At 42.6% G+C, this 17,946-nt stretch overlaps 1 protein-coding gene across 2 annotated transcripts in view; it reads right to left on the bottom strand.

The window, feature by feature from the left end:
• TEX2 (testis expressed 2) overlaps positions 1-17,946 on the bottom strand; it is a 105,469-nt gene that overhangs the window by 50,844 nt on the left and 36,679 nt on the right. For both annotated transcript variants that reach the window (XM_030843320.3, XM_060290107.1), the window contains exon 2: positions 6,929-8,591. In XM_030843320.3, coding sequence (XP_030699180.2) covers positions 6,929-8,566 — 1,638 coding nt within the window. In that variant the 5' untranslated portion in view covers positions 8,567-8,591. The remainder of the gene's footprint in view (positions 1-6,928; positions 8,592-17,946) is intronic.

Below are 17,946 nucleotides of genomic sequence, written 5' to 3'. Positions count from 1 at the left end.
CAGCTGACACGTCAAGGCTCAATATATATACTTAGGGTGAGGCTCACTGTTAATGATAATGGATGTAAATCCATATTTCAAACAGTCTTCTTAATAATTTCCAAGGATTTTGACCAAAGGTCAACATATGGTCATCTGTATGTTAAATATTAGCAAGACTTTTTTATGTTCTTATAGATAAAAAGAGTAAAAATATATACAAAAAGAAACTTTAATATTTTCTTCTTGGATCATGCCTTCAGCAATCCATTTTGGAGACCACTGAAAGGAGAAACAGAATGAATCAGAGAGTTCACAAGAGCCGCTGGAGCATCAACATGACAACATGCTCATGCCCCGGGGCCATCTTGCTTACAATCTCCTTGTCTTTGGGGGGATGGCAAACGAAAGGCTAATTATTGCACAATAAGAACAAACTTCGATGGATTTTGTATCTTCTTTACACATTACATATAAAATTTAGAAGTGAAAAGGTATATAGCATTGATATTTTTTCATGATTAATACTTTACTTTTCAAAAAAAACATGATTTGAGAAATCTCAGACCCACAATGCTCACAGCCTCTCTCTTCACTCCATAGATGACACCTGGAACAAAACCAGAAAGGATGGTCCTCCAATAGCTAGCTGGAATTCAGGATGCATTTTCCCAAGGAAATGATGCTACAAACTGCAGTTACCTATAGGTGGACCAGAATTACGGTTCAGCCATGCCGTAAGTTAATAGGTTAAGAGGAAAACTGGCAAAATGTTGATAATTGTTGAAGCTGAGTATTGGATACATGGGGATTCATTATACTCTTCTCTCTACTTTTGTGTATACTTGAAATCCCCTATAATAAAACATTAAAAAATAAAAGATGAAAAAAATCATGCTGGGGCCACCTGACATCCTTACCATTGCTCCTGTGTAATTCTGGAAGCATTTTCCCCACAGTTGCTTCTCCAACCAACTCAAAACATGGGGTACCTGCTTGCAAGTGAGAGTGTCTGCAGTGAAACACCTCACCCGACAAACTCCCCTAAGCAACAAGGGGCACTGGGAAATAGCCATGATTATAAATGCCAAACACAGAAACTTAAGTGACCCATTAGAAGGGCAGGATATTTTCAGTTAAGTACAACATGGAAAGAAATACTTTTTTTAATTTCTTGTACTCATTGTATTAAGGATTATAAAACACCAAAAAAGAGCAACCTTTTTTGGCTGTATGCAGTGAGTCTCTTTTGGCTGTATGTAATGAGGCTGTTTTTGCCTTAAAGTTTGCTCACTCTAATTTCTGAAAAGAAAGAATTGCATGAAATTGAGATTAAACTTACAAGTTAGAATTTATTCTCAAAATTGATAATGTTCTCCCTAAAAAGTATTCTTTTATATGTCAAAACCACAGCCTGTATTTAGGGAATGCAATTATTATAAAAACCTATCCCTCTTATTAAATATCTAAACATGACATGAGCTAAGGAAAGAAGGTTCTCCAAAATTCATTTGTTAGTTTTGCAATGGTGTAAATGTAATATTAGTCAACCTTCTAGGTCATATCTTTCAAAAAGAGACACATCGTCACTCCTGAAACCAACACCCTACTGCTGTGTTCTGCAGGTGGTTTATAAGTCTGAGATAAAGAATTTACTCATGAATGTAATTCACAACTACATGTCATACACTCAAACATAAACCCAAGAACCTTTTGAAATCTTCAGGAAGCTTCTCATTATAGACATGTGGAAACTTAGTGTGCAAGAACGGCACTGAATTAAATACAATCGTGCCTCAGCATCCAAGGGGGCCTGGTTCCAAGACCCCCACAGATACCAAAATCCACAGATGCTCAAGTCCCTCATATAAAATGGTGTGGTATTTGCATAAAAACTATGCACAGCCCTCCCCCATATACTTTATTATTTTTTAAATATTTATTTATTTAGGCTGCACCAGGCCTTAGTTGCAGCACGTGGGATCTTCGTAGCAGCATGCGGGCTCTTACTTTCAGCATGCGTGCGGGATCTAGTTCCCCAACTAGGGAGCAAACCCGGGCCCCCTGCATTGACAGCATGCAGTCTACCCACTGGACCAGCAAAGTGCCCTCACCCCATATACTTTAAATCATCTCTAGATTACTTATAACACCTAAGACAGGGTAAACGCTATGTAAATGGTTGTAAATACAATGTAAACGCTATGCAAATAGTTGCCAGCATGCAGCAAATTCAAGTTTTGCTTTTTGAAACTTTCTGGAATTTTTTTCCAAATATTTTTGATCCGCAGTTGGTTGAGTATGGGAACAGGGAACCTGAGGATATGGAGACTGACTGTATACTCCTGGTCATGTGACAAGTACATTCTTGGAAAAGAAAGAGCAACCAACTTGCTTAAGAACACTCAGCAAGGCAAACACCCCAAGTGCAATATGCTGACTCTAAATGCCTCATTCTCCCACATTCTTTCCCAGGGCTCCTGGTTCAGGGTATCTAGCTAGTCACCCAAAGTAAAACCCCCGGAAGGTCACCACCTAGGGGTGTTGCTCACAATGCCGCCCCTGGACCCAGTGGCACAAACAAGGCCCCGCCAGGAGCTAACTTACCCAGGCCCCCATGCTGTAAGTCCCATTAGCTTCTCCTAACATTTTGGTCTTCCCCCGGCTTTAATGCATTCACATGTCACTTTATTATGAATGCAGGTGGCAACATCTTTCTCCTAATTGCTGCTTCGTATTAGCTATGAATTCCCATCATTAAGAAGAAGCAGGCTTTGGAGAAGGTTCTGAGAGTTATTCTGTGGACTTTGTGACAGCTCTTTGGCCTCACAGAGGCTTCGACAGCTTCTATTCCAGACAGTAGAGCTGCTGATTGGTGGGGTTACTGGGGAGGTGGTAGGGTACCATGAGGCCTAACCAACCCCACAGCAGTCTTTGAGAAGAGTTACTACTTGGCTGCAAAGTAGTCTTTTTGGCTCACCAGCCCACACACTCATCACTGCTGCAGTGTCATTTGTAAACACAAATGTCTGCAGTATGGAAGGAATAATAAAATCACCTGGATAAAGTACAGAAAAGCTTTACTTTTCTCCCCCCCTTTCCTTGTCATGTGAAGGCACATCAAAAAAACAAAACAAAACAAAACTGCAACGCTCCTTGAATTGTTTATGAAGCCAATAAAGGAACCAGACTCTCAGTCCAGGCTGCAAGGACTGCCTGGGCCCACCGATGAGAACTTATATGGTTCAGAGGTTTAAAATCACATGGTCTCCTAAAACAGTCCCGAGCACCAAGCTCCCCGCCTGACTGGTTCATGGGCTTCCAGATGTAGTCTACTAACGGCAGGAAGTATGCAGGATCAAGGGGCTAGGCCTCTGTACTAGAGAGTTTTATCACAGAGTGAGGTTTTATAGCCTCCTATATCAGTGAATGTTTAAAATTTTTTTCCATACCTGCCCTCAAGAATTGCATCATATCCTTTATAAAAAACCAACTAAATAGCATCAGATGCACAGAAAATAACTCAAACCAGCTGACGAATCCCTGGAATCAAGCCATATTCAAAAAGTGACTCTTTCAACTCCCCCCAGAAACAGGTTCACAGAACCGTTTTATAAAGAAATCAAGGCCTGGGACTTCCCTGGTGGTGCAGTGGTTAAGAATCCGCCTGCCAATGCAGGAGACATAGGTTCGAGCCCTGGTCTGGGAAGATCCCACATGCCGTGGAGCAACAAAGCCTGTGCGCCACAACTACTGAACCTGTGCTCTAGAGCCCATGAGCCACAACTACTGAGCCCGCATGCCACAACTACTGAAGCCCATGCGCCTAGACCCCATGCTCCACAACAAGAGAAGCCACTGCAATGAGAAGCCTGCGTACCACAATGAAGAGCAGCCCCCCGCTTGCCATGACTAGAGAAAAGCCCACGTGCAGCAACGAAGACCCAATGCAGCCAAAGATAAATAAATTTATTAAAAAAAGAAACAAAAAACCACATTTATCCCAGGCATCAAGGGCGAAACACCTTCCTTTAAAAAAAAAAGAAAGAAAGAAAGAAAGGAAAGAATCAGTCCTGCATGGCTCCCCTACTCACTAGCTACGTGACCTTGGGCAAGTAACTTCCCTCTCTGTGCCTTCATGTCCTCATGAGCACACAACTTAACTGAAAAGGGTTGTGATGAGGATTAAATGAGATAATATACCCAACACCCAGCCCTCTGTCGGTGCTCAGCATCGTAGTGCTGCCTTTACTGTTTCAATGATCAAATCAAAACAACCACACTGTGCTATAACTTTGTCATCCTCTGTGTAGGTAGGAAGTTCCTGATTAATCAGTAGACTACTTAGTAAATTGGACTCAGCATTAAAGACTGACTGGATTAAAAGTAAAATCTTCTCAAGACAATTATGAGCTCAAACCAGTTTAAACTGAATACTGCAGTCAGTCATTAGGCACTGGAGTTAATGTAAGTACCATTTTTCTTTGCTAAAGTTAGCGCTAACTTCCTTAGAGGGCGTGTAATTCAGGTAGTCACGGCACCACCCTATCAAAAAAGTTTAGCAACCATGCATAATGAGTCACTTTTGCTCCACTTCTTATATTAATGCTAAGCTTAAGTGTGCCATAGCCTCAAGATTCAGCACCAGCTTCTCTTAAAAAAGAAACAGTCTCATAACATATTGCCATGTGAAAGGGAAAAAAAAAAAAAGACTGAACTGCAAAACACAGGCATACCTCATTTTATTGTGTTTCCCTTTACTAAGCTTCATTTATGTTGTATTTCTTGCAAATTGAAGGTTTGCGGCAACCCGGAATTGTCAGGTGATGGTTAACATTTTTTAGCAATAACTTTTTTAAAAAATTTATTTTATTGAAGTATAGTTTATTTACAATATTGTGTAGCAATGAAGTAGTTTTAAATTAAGATATATACACTGTTTGTTTTAGACAGAATGCTATTGCACACTTAACAGAGGACAGTATAGTGTAAACATAACTTTTATATGCACTGGGAAACCAAAAATTCGTGTGACTCCCTTACTGCAATATTTTGCTTTATTGTGGTGCTCTGGAACCAAACCTGCAATATCTCTGAGATACGCCTGTATATGATCCCATTAAGTCAAAACAAAAAGAGTGCATGAGTGTGAATGTGTGTGATAGATGTACTCATACATGCAGAAATGTAGGAAAAAACAAGGATATATACCAAATATATATGTACATATATGTATATATTATATATTAACTATAATTCCTTCCCACTAGTGTGATAAAGAATATCTTTTTCCTTTGGGTTTTCTGTGGTTTTTTAAACATTGATAGTGCATTTTTTTTAAATAAGGAAAAAACGTTATGAAATTAAAAAACAAAACAAGACAAACAGTATTTCGGACCCTGAGAGTTCTTCCCCTTGTTTTGTTGTGGGGTTTTTGTTTTCGTTTTTGTGTTGTAATAGAGATCATGGTGCCATTTTTTGAGCACTCATTTAAACAGAGAGGAGGACAAACCTATTAACAGAGAAACCAAACAAGCTTTGAATTATAAAAAAATTATCAAAATAACAAGTGTTGGCAAGGATGTGTAGAAACTGGAATCCTCGTACACTATTGGTGGGAATGTACAATGGTGCAGCCACTGTGGAAAACAGTACGGCAGTTCCTCAAAATATCAAAATTAGAATTACCATATGATCCAGCAATTTCACTCCTGGGTACATACCCCAAAGAATTGAAAGCAGGGTCTTGAAAACCTGTTTATACACCCACGTTCATAGCAGCATTACTCACAATAGCAAAAATGTGGAAACAACCCAGTGTCCACCAACAGATGAATGGATAAGCAAAATGTAGTAAGTATAGACATACAATGGAATATTATTCAGCCTTAAAAAAGGAACAAAATTCTGCAATATGCTACAACAGGTAAGAACCTTGTGGACATTATTCCAAGTGAAACAAGCCCGTCACAAAAAGACAAATACTGTGTGATTCCGCTAATATGACATACTTAGAGTATTCAAAATTAAAAAAAAAAGAAAGTAAAACGGTGGTTACCAGGAGCTAGGCAGAGCGGAAAATAGGGACTTATTGTTTAATGGGTTTAGAGTTTCAGTTTTACAAGCTGGATGGTAGTGATGGCTGTACAACAATGTGAATGAATATTAAATATAATACTGCTGAACTGTACACTTAAAAATGGTTAAGATGGTAAATTCTGTTAGGTGTATTTTACCAAAATTAAAAAATATATATACAAAGAAGTGTGTATGTGCCTATGACTTATGACCTATACAAGCTACAGCTGTACTTCTATATGGTGTATACTGTGAAACACACAACAACCAGAAACTTTTTAAATATGCAGAAATAAACACAACTGGAAGTTCTAGTAGTTTCTTTCTGCATCCTAGTGGTTTGCCTCGGCCGCCCCTCAGGAGGCTCAAATTCTGAGATCTGACGTGCACGGGAAGGTAATGCCTCCTTCTCGAGCCCAGACCCCACTGTGCGCAGAGCAAAGACTAGTGCCAGCAGTGGCCCACCCCTGACGTTAGTCTGCCTTCTCTTCCTCCGTCCCTTCTCTTGCATTCCAAGAGTATTTAACCCTGCTCCGAGGTCTCAACAATATTTAATCCTAACAGACTCAGCTATAACGAATCCTGAGCAAGTAGCAAATCCCTGGCAAATTTAGAGAGAGACCGGAATGGAAACTGGATGGAAATGCTACTCTCCAGAGCCATGGAGAGCCTTGAAAAACCACATGGTGAACTGGCAAAACCTGAACTAGAATGAGGTTTACCAAACAAGTCTCTTGGGTGCCTGGAGAATGAACAGATCCCGAAGTCTTAAAAACACTGCTTGGGCAAAAACCTGTGACAATGAACTAAAAGAATAAAGTCAGATCTAAAATGAGGCTGGATGCCAGCCAGCTACTGCGGAGAGGCTTACCTTCAGTATCTCGGGTTCTTTGATATCCAGAGACCTTGGGTTCCAGTGTTGTAGATTTTTATGTAATCTGTGATATTTATGAGCACTTGGTGGTGTAAAAAACCAAATCATGCAAACTGCAGTCATGAATCCAAGGCCAATGCCCAGAAAGAGTCCACTCACGTACTGGGGGAGGGGGAGGATGAGGTACGCATAGACACACATGACAAAGAAGCCCAGAGTCTTCACGGGCAATTCGGGGTGCTGCATGGCCGAGTCCACCTCGTGGTCACTGTCCAGAGCCGTGCCATCGTCCGCCAGCACCTCTGGCTTGAGAGGGACTTCTGAGAGCCTCTCAGCTTTACTCTCTCCCTCCGTTTCCAAATCAAAGTCCTCAGTGTACAGTTCGCAAAACTCTTCATCCTCTTTGCTCACCAAGGCAGACAGAGAGCACCTCTCAAGAACCAGAGAGCCGGTCTTCAGGCCTACCTCCTTCAGACTGCTCCCCTGAGAACTCTTCGGTTCTGCCTCTCTCGCAGGGTCCTCGGACGACTGGGGGTGGTCACTCCTGGGGACGCCAGGGTCGCTCCCCAAGCCCTCCCCCTCAGAGTCACACTCCTCCTCCTTGATGCTGTAGTTGTTATTGCTTTCCAAGTGACCGTTCAGGCTGGACAGATTGGAGAGCTCTGAAGCACTTGAAGATAAGGCTTTGGGCCTATGGCTGCCACTTTCTTCCCCTATAATTTTACTAAAAAGCTGAAAAGGGTCATATATGACTTCGGAAAGGCGTCGCTTAGTGTCTTCGATTTTCGCCTCCATTTCGGGCACTTTAAAAAAGGAGCGTGTATCGGAAGGCGACGTCAGAGGGGAAGAGGGTGCAGTTTTGGAATCTCCACCTGTGTTTCGTGGCTGCGTGAACTGCTTGAACAGGTGTAAATTCAGCTTGGAGTCGGGTGGCTTGTACGACACGTTATCTGACTCTTGCCTGGAGGTGTCGGTGGACAGAGACTTGACTAACGTCTTCATCAAGTGCCGGTGCCGTGGCGGGTGGGGGGATTCTTTTGGCTCCACCTCGGTCGACAGGGACTTCACGAGGCTCATGAAGGGCTTTGCGCTGGAAAGGGTGGAGGACGAGGCACTGGAAGGGAGGATGGGAGACCTGGAAGGCGAGGACAGCGGGGAGGAAGAACTGGTTTTCTGCTCAGAAAGGGACGACACGCTGGGAGAGCTAGCTAAGGGCCCCGACGAAGACAAGCCCGGGGACAGAGCCAATGGCACCGTGCTTAATACTTGTGCTGCTGCAGGAGGGGGCTCCAGCAGCTTTGCAGTGTTCTCGGAGACGGGCAAGATGGCAGGGGACACGGACAGTCCGTCTGCCAGGATGAGCTGGGCGTCAGGGCCAGCGGGGTCATGGCCACCCTGGGGTTCAAGATAGAGGTCTTCCTTGGCTTCGAGCCCCGTTACAATGCTTTGGTCGTCCAGCCCCTCCTCCAGGTACTCCCTGAACTCCTCCTCCTCTTCCTCCTCCTCCTCCCCGGATGCCGAGAAGTGGATGGCGATAGTGTCTCGGGACACGGACCTCTGCACGTGCACTCTGGGAGCTGACGGTTTTGGCATGTCAATGGTTTTTTCGGCATGGCGACCATTCAGACTTGTCATCGCCGGCTTCACAAGGGCTCAGGCTCTGTGAAAACAGCGAGAAAACCAGAAGTCAGAAAGCGGTTTCTCCACGGGACATGCTGTCGTGTGTGGACAGGAATGCAGGTGAAGCTCACTTCTAAATGGTGATTATGGTTTTACTTGGCAGATGGCCACTGTTTTTACTTGAGCAGGTTTAATGGTTTAATTTTCATCAGATAAATTCCAGTTAGGCATTCTCTTTTATGAGCAAACTACAAACCAGTGTTATAAACCCCGTACAATCTGTTTTCCTTCACAACATCTAACTCATCGTTTCCTCCCTCTTAACTGGCTCATTTCTATCAGTAATTCTATATTGCAAGGCTTGAAAGACCTGCACAAGTTGCTACCAGTATTATTCCAGAAGTCCAACAGGCTAAAATGCAGCATCCTGGCGATTTTGAGGATCTTGGAATAAAAATTTCACCAGTGGTTTTCCAGCTATAAAAAGCTAATCCTGGAGGGTTACTGCTTTCATTGCAATTTTCACAGCAATCCTAACAATTCTTTTGCGTCTCCCACCACTGCTCATATATCTTGCCACTGCATATAAGGAGCAAAGTATCCAAGGGTGGTAAGCGAAATCTGTAAACTAACTGCTGTGATCTGTCAGCTTCTTTATTCCCCAAATGGTAGGTACCCTAAGGCCAGAGTATATAGGCAGCCATGAAGACATGGCCATTTTCTGAGGCTTCAAGATAAAGCAAACTTGTATTTTAAACTGAATCCAAGAATCAAAGGGCAGGAAAATGAAGTCTCAATGCTGCAACCCACCACCAACTGAGAACTCTGCTAAGAGCTAGGGCAAGAGACATGGAGGCTATGCTTTCTGCCCTTCAGGAGCTTAGTTGCTGGAGCGAAAACAGACACCTGAAAAGCTGGGCAGAAAAACAAAAGAAGCCAAGCGCACCCTGTGACACCCAGTGCATTACATCTTCCCCTATTCACTTACGGCCCATTTATTGGGAACAAGGCATCATGACAGGTCCTACAAGAGGGAAATGAACACAATCTGGAAAGAAACCCCGTCAAAGGAGCTAAAACACACTTGAGGAGTGACCTTCAGGCGTTCTGAGGAGGGTGAGAGCAGCGTGGATGGTAGGATACCCGCTCGCTCTTTTAAACTGAGGGGTAGGTTGTGGCTAAATGGGTGTGATTAGAAAGAAGGGACAAAGGCATGAAGATGAGCACAGGCATGGTGTATCCTGACACATGGGTCTATTCTCCATGTCCAGGATGGAGGGTGGGTATTGGGGAGCCGGGGGAGACCACCAGTACGAGAGAGGCATCATGCGAGAGAGGAAAGAGCAGCCTTGGGACCAGGAAATAGGGCTTCTGACACTTGCTCCTTTTCCAGCTGATTCTGTGGGACCTTGAACAAGCCAAGACCTCTACGGGTCTCAGAATCTTCATCTGTTAAATGAGGCACCAAGAGTCCTTCCCAAATCTAAAACCCTACGTTTATGTTTACAGGTGATAGTACACAACCCAATCTGATATACTCACACAAGTAATCTGCCATAGACAATCAACATTATGTTGCTTGCTTGTTTCTTTTTTCTTTTCTTTTTAAAAATACTTATTTATTTATTTGGCTGTGCCGGGTCTTAGTTGCGGCACGCAGGATCTTCGTAGCGGCATGCGGGATCTTTAGTTGCAGCATGTGGGACCTAGTTCCCTGACCAGGGCTCGAACCCGGGCCCCCTGCATTGGGAGTGCAGAGTCTTAGCCACTGGACCACCAGTGAAGTCCCTTGCTTGTTTCTTTAATTTGAAAAACTCCTATAGTTAAGTCTTCCACCAAATACTCATGTTCAAAATGCTAGCAACTGATACTACCAACAAGAGAAAAGGTAAACCTGTGTGTGTGTTGAGGGGATTGGGGGGGAGCGGAACCTGGGGCAGGTGGGCAAGAAAAACTATTTACTAGAAACAGGAAATAACCCAGCGATGACAAGAATTACAGTTCAAGGGCCCAGTCACAACAAGGACACATCTGAAACAACACATTTCAGTATCAATACTTGAGAGAAATTACTTTCATAAAAATTTTTCAACAGAGTTTTGCCCAAGCTCATTCATGACCCTCAGGCTCTCCTATCCCCATTGGATCCAAGAAAAGGGAGTGATCTCTATCAATCAGACAAAGCAATTTAAATCCAGGAGCTGGCAGCAAGCTAGAAAGACACAGCCTCGGGTCCAGGACAATCCTTCCCTGTTATCTCAAAGCCAACAGGTTTGTTGGCTTAGTGAGAAGAAAAATACCAAGCGCAACACACATTTTTCATTTAACTGTCACCTACTTCTATAAGGGTAATTTTAAAAGAAAATTACAGAGGTAATTTTAAAAGTTTGGTACTTGATAATTCTCAATAGGCTGAAAAATCAGCTTTATTTAAATTGCTTTAATAACATAAAGGATGATCTGAAAGGCTCTGCTGCTCTGAGGCTGCTTCACTGGTAGTAAAAGTGACTGTAGGCACAGGTGCACATACAGAGAGCATGACTGGGGGGCTGAACAGTGTGAGTCGTCCTCTGAGGAGCAAGGCAAGAGTGCAGAGGCTCTTTTATAGTTGAGGGTGGGATGGCCTGGGAGTCCACAGGCAAAGTCAGGCCCAGTCCAGGTCCACAGGGCCAAACAGCAGTGTGTCCAGGAGCCTGTGGTCTCAGCACCTGCCCAGGAAGGGCCATCAGGGGCCGATCTGCCCAAACCTCCAACACATAGTCGGGCCCCCTTGGCTTGCCGGTTAAAGGGACCTCTGCTGATCTCTGACTAGACTGTCTTAAGGTCTTGTTGGGCTGCACCCTGCAGGCCTACAGCCCTGTGCTTGCCCCGCTTCAAGACAGAAGAAAGACCCTGGAGGCAGCTACAGAGACATCAACGGTTTAACGGATGGGGAAGCTTATATATCTGAAGCAAGGTTCTGAAGCAACACCCCACCTGGGTGGTGGACGGTGGGCAGGACATGGCAGCAGCCTTCACTCACAGGGGGAACGGGAGACGGCCAGTTACAGGGGGAACTTACGTCAGGTTTGCTCATTGGTTACCAGGGAAACTAGCAGTGGGGCGTGCCCCTCACCGCCCTTTTCATAAGAACAATCACTAACTGGGGCCTGGGGCAAGCATGCAGGAAGGTCAGCCATGTGAGCAGAGTGTGGGTGAAGCAGGCGCAGGTCGGGCTGGGGACGCAGAGAGCAAGAGAACAGCCATCTTGAGTGGCCTGACCACAGAGGTCTGTGTCAGCCAACTGGGCCTCCTGAGCTGGGCCCCATAGAGAGCTAGGTGCCAGGCAGCCAGCCAGAGTAGGTAGTCTGGCTCACCATGGCTAATGTCTTTCTCCAGGGCTCAGGCAGTGGCTTCAGAGGTTTAGAGTAACCTCCCTCAAATCCATGCTGACCGAAGTCTAGCTCCACCTCACTAGTTTTACACTAAAACATGCCACGTGAGGCTAGAGCAGCACTACTACTTTTTAAATATAAGAAAATCTTAGGGCCCTGTTTGCTTATCTGCAAATGAGGGGATAAACAAAGACTGCTTCTAGGACTCAAACTGCTGGATAACTGTGTGTCCTGGAACTCGAGTCCCTGGTTTGGGTTCTAGACAAACCATTAAGTGGCCACTCCTTCCTCCTCCTGGGGAGTCCTCCAAGCCTCCTCCTCTCCATCCTTCAATGGCTGGCGGCTGGGGCCAGTAAAACCGACCCTCCCAAAGTCACAGCACTGCAGGACAGCCAAGATCAAGAGGAAAAGTACCTGACTGTCGTCCAGGAACTTTACGTGGTTGGTCCAAGGACACAGCACTGAATGAGGAGGGGACGGGGAGATGGTTAGACACGGGCTTTTTTTTTTTTTTTTTTTTTTTTTTTTGCGGTACGCAGGCCTCTCACTGTTGTGGCCTCTCCCGTTGCGGGGCACAGGCTCCGGACGCGCAGGCTCAGCGGCCATGGCTCATGGGCCCAGCCACTCCGCAGCATGTGGGACCTTCCCGGACCGGGGCACGAACCCGCGTCCCCTGCATCGGCAGGCGGACTCTCAACCACTGCGCCACCAGGGAAGCCCTAGACACAGGCTTTTGACACTCATGTCCTGATGCCTTTGCCACCACAGCAATCTACCTCCTCAAGCATGTCATGGACACTCATTATGATTGCTTGTCCTGGCCTTGGTACCTGCCTTCCGTGCTCTGGCATGAACAGCTCTACCAGGAACTAAAAGCTGAGTTCTCAACAGCTAGCATGTGATTAACAGGATTGGGAAATAAGAATTCGTTATCCATCTGTCAAGCTAGCATCATAAAAAAGTAGCCTCCTGCCCTCTGCTATCTCAATTCAATTATAACCAGGCTCAAAAAAACAAACAAAAAAAAAGGGACAACCTTATCTCAAGCCCTCAGGAATTGAAATGTCGAAAAAGGTCATTTCTCACCCAGCAGGTCTCCTTCTTCCAAAGCCACCAGCACAAGACCGTGGGTTTTAACACTGATTTTGAGTCTTGTGAGGGGAGGGCCTATAGCTCACATTGTCATATAGGATGATTTTCTGCCAGAGATATGTTTAAACAAAAGTCTGATTTGGTCATGAGCAAAGTGGTGCTAAAGATTAACCTCGTCCAGCCCCAGAATGGATGGGGGTGGCAGAGGCAACATTGACAAACTGAAGCCAGAGGTCTGGTGTCTGGGAAAACAGGCTCCATCATCAGGTCCACCACTCTACTGAAAACAACTAACAATGAAATCCATATTTTTTTAAAAATCTGAAAAGCACTGAAGCTTCAACAACTGAGTAAGGAACCACCAGGCCAAAAGGAATTAAGAACCCCAGAGGGATGAGCCCTACAGAAGCCGCTCTTGCCCTCAAAACATTGGATGATTCTGGCAAATTGGAACCTTCATTTTATCGATCTCCTGAGCAGAAATCAAAGTTCAGGGCTGGCTGAGGTGGAGCCGTAACTGGAGACTGTTCCACAAAGAGCTGGAATGCCAAACGGCTACATCTATCTACCTGGTAGTAGATGAACCAGAAGCAAAACAGCCCTCACTTAGATCTGAGAGCTTCGAGGACATTAAGCTAAGTGAAGTAAGCCAGTTACAAAAAAAAAATGAATACTGTATGATTCCACTTATGTGAGCTAGCTAAAGTAGTCAAATTCAAATAAACAGAAAGTAGGATGGCAGTTACCAGGGGCTGGGGGTAGTAGGAAATAGGGAGTTGTTTTTTAATGGAGATAGAGTTAGAGTTTTGTATGATGAAAACGGTCTGTAGATCGGTTGCAGAACAATGTGAATATACTTAACACTACTGAGTTGCACACTTAAAAACAGATTGGTAAATTTTATGTTATGTATACTTTACCTTAATTAAAAATAAAATTAAAAAAAAATTTCACCATTCAAAACTTTAGAATGAAATAACGTAATATTTTGAACTACTTATCATGCTGACTAAAACAATTCTATTCAAAAAGCTCATACTGTTCTTTAGTGTTTATAGCACCATGTGGTTATGTTCTAAGACAATACTGTAAATGCAAATGTATTCATTTACACTCCCATACTTTTGGGGGGTGGGGGGAAGCTATTTAGAGCCAAACGCTCTACAAACCTTAGCCTTAGTCAGGTATGTTTCAAGGAAGCAGCCTATCTCAAACAGTTCTGGAGATGGGTCTTGATGAAAGTCTTCACTATAACTCTCCATTAAAGTTACTATGCCTTGTAAAGATGTTCACAGCTCTCATTAAGATTGAGAAAGCCTCTAATAAGGAAGGAGAAACCAAAAAATAGCTAGAACAAATGACAATGAAAACACAACAACCCAAAACCTATGGGACACAGCAAAAGCAGCTCTAAGGGGGAAGTTTATAGCAATTCAATCTCACCTCAAGAAACGAAAAATCTCAAATAAACAATCTAACCTTACACCTAAAGCAACCAGAGAAAGAAGAACAAATAAAACCCAAAGACAGTAGAAGGGAAAAAAATCAAAAAGATCAGAGCAGAAATAAATGAAATAGAAACGAAGAAAACAGTAGCAAAGATCGATAAAATTAAAAGTTGGTTCTTTGAGAAGATAAACAAAATTGATAAACCTTTAGCCAGACTCATCAAGAAAAAAAGGGAGAAATGAAAAAGGAGAAATCACAACTGACACCGCAGAAATATAAAGGATTATAAGAGACTACTACAAATAACAATATGCCAATAAAATGGACAACCACGAAGAAATGGACAAATTCTTGGAAAGGTACAATTTTCCAAGACTCAACCAGGAAGAGTTAGAAAATATAAACAGACCTATCACAAGTAATGAAATTGAAACTGTAATTAAAAATTTTCCAGCAAACAGAAGTCCAAGACCAGATGGCTTCACAGGTGAATTCTATCAAACATTTAGAGAAGAGCTAACACCTATCCTTCTCAAACTATTCCAAAAAAATTGCAGAGGGAGGAACATTCCCAAATTCGTTCTATGAGGCCATCATCACTCTGATACCAAAACCAGACAAAGATATCACAAAAAAAGAAAATTACAGACCAACATCACTGATGAACATAGATGCAAAAATCCTCAACAAAATACTAGCAAACAGAATCCAACAACACATTAAAAAGATCATACATGATGAACAAGTGGGATTTATCCCAGGAATGCAAGGATTCTTCAATATACACAAATCAATCAACATAATACACCATATTAACAAATTAAGGAATGAAAACCATATGATCATCTCAGTAGATGCAGAAAAAGCTTTTGACAAAACTCAACACCCATTTATGATAAAAAACTCCCCAGTAAATGGGCACGGAGTGAACCTACCTCAACATAATAAAGGCCATATATGACAAACCCACACCAAACATCACTCTCAATGGTGAACAACTGAAAGTACTTCCACTAAGATCAGGAACAAGACACAGATGTCCACTCTCACCACTACTGTTCAACATAGTTTTGGAAGTCCTAGCCATGGCAATCAGAGAAGAAAAAGAAATAAAAGGAATACAAATTGGAAAAGAAGAAGTAAAACTGTCACTGTTTGCAGAAAAACCTAAAGATGCCACCTGAAAACTACTAGAACTAATCAATGAATTTGGTAAGGTTGCAGGATACAAAATTAATGCACAGAAATCTCTGGCATTCCTATACACTAACAATGAAAATCAGAAAGAGAAATTAAGGAAACAATCAGATTTACTGTCACAACAAAAAGAATAAAATATCTAGGAATAACCCTACCTAAGGAGGCAAAAGGCTTGTACTCAGAAAACTATAAAACACCGATGAAAGAAATCAAAGATGACATAAACAGATGGAGAAATATACCATGTTCTTGGATTGGAAGAATCAATATTGTGAAAATGACTATACTACCCAAAGCAATCTACAGATTCAATGCAATCTCTATCAAACTACCAATGGCGTTCTTCACAGAATTAGAACAAAAAATTTTACAATTTGTATGGAAACACAAAAGACCCCGAATAGCCAAAGAAATCTTGAGAAAGAAAAATGGAGCTGGAGGAATCAGGCTCCCTGACTTCAAACTATACTACAAAGCTACAGTAATCAAGACAGTATGGTACTGGCACAATAACAGAAATATAGATCAATGGTACAGGACAGAAAGCCCAGAGATAAACCCACGCACATATGGTCACCTAATTTATGACAAAGGAGGCAAGGATATACAATGGAGAAAGACAGCCTCTTCAATAAGTTGCCTGCTGGGAAAACTGGACAGCTACATGTAAAAGAATGAAATTAGAACACTATCTAACACCATACGCAAAAATAAACTCCAAATGGATTAAAGACCTAAATGTAAGACTGGACACTATAAAACTCTTAGAGGAAAACATAGGAAAAACACTCTTTGACATAAACCACAGCAAGATCTTTTTTGACCCACCTCTTCAGAGTAATGAAAATAAAAACAAACAACTGGGACCTAATTAAACTTAAAAGCTTTTGCACAGCAAAGGAAACCATAAAGACGAAAAGACAACCCTCAGAATGGGAGAAAATATTTGTAAATGAAGCAACAAAGGATTAATCTCCAAAATATATGAACAGCTCATGGATCTCAACATCAAAAAAACAAACAACCCAATTAAAAAACAGGCAGAAGACCTAAACAGACATTTCACCAACAAAGACATACAGATGGCCAAGAGGCACATGAAAAGATGCTCAACATCACTATTAGAGAAATACAAATCAAAACTACAGTGAGGTATCACCTCACACCAGTCAGAATGGCCATCATCAATAATAATAAATGCTGGAGAGGGTGTGGAGAAAAGGGAACCCTTTTGCACTGTTGGTGGGAATGTAAACTGATACAGCCACTATGGAGAACAGTACGGAGGTTCCTTAAAGAACTAAAAATAGAGCTACCATACAACACAGCAGTCCCACTACTGGGCATATATTCTGAGAAAACCATAATTCAAAAAGAGTCATGTAACACAATGTTCATTGCAGCACTATTTATAACAGCCAGGATGTGGACTAAGTATCCATCGACAGATGAATGGATAAAGAAGATGTGGCACATATATACGATGGAATATTACTCAGCCATAAAAGGAAATGAAACTGAGTTATTTGTAGTGAAGTAGATGGACCTAGGGTCTGTCATACAGAGTGAAGTAAGTCAGAAAGAGAAAAACAACTATTGTACATTAATGCATATGTGTGTAATCTAGAAAAATGGTACAGAAGAACCTATTTGCAGGGCAGGAATAGAGACACAGACGTAGAGAACGGACATGTGGACACAGGAGGGGAAGGTGGGAGGAACTGGGAGATTAGGTTTGAGATAAATACCCTCCATGTGTAAAATAGATAGCTAGTGGGAACTTGCTGTATAGCACAGGGAGCTCAGCTCGGTGCTCTGTGATGACCTAGATGGGTGGGATGGGGGGGGGTCCAAGAGGGAGGGGATATATGTATACATATAGCTGATTCACTTCATTGTACAGCAGAAACTAACACAACATTGTAAAGCAATTATACTCCAATTAAAAAAAATTTTTTTAAGAAAATAAATAAATAAACAAAACTCAATCACAGAATATTCCAATAGAAAGGGAAGCTCAGACATTGCCTAGTCCTAAGTGAATAAATCAAATAATTTGAAAGTGGAAAGAAAAAAGAGAGAAAGCCTCTAATAAGGGTTTCTCTCCCCAGCATTGATGCAGGATTCTACTCTATCCAGTCTAAAAATAAGGAACAAATCAATGGCTCCCATCTAATCTGAACTCATAAAAAACAAAAGGCCTCAACAGGAAGCCAGTAGCCAGCTTCCCTCCCTATCATGAACTCCAGGAACCTATCAACCTCAGTGGAGTCAGGGTTA

Source organism: Globicephala melas, chromosome 20 (assembly GCF_963455315.2).
Source record: "Globicephala melas chromosome 20, mGloMel1.2, whole genome shotgun sequence".
In the NCBI taxonomy this organism is placed as follows: Eukaryota; Metazoa; Chordata; class Mammalia; order Artiodactyla; family Delphinidae; genus Globicephala; species Globicephala melas.
The sequence above is the reverse complement of the archived record's forward strand: the minus strand, read 5'-3'. Positions and strand labels throughout refer to the sequence as shown.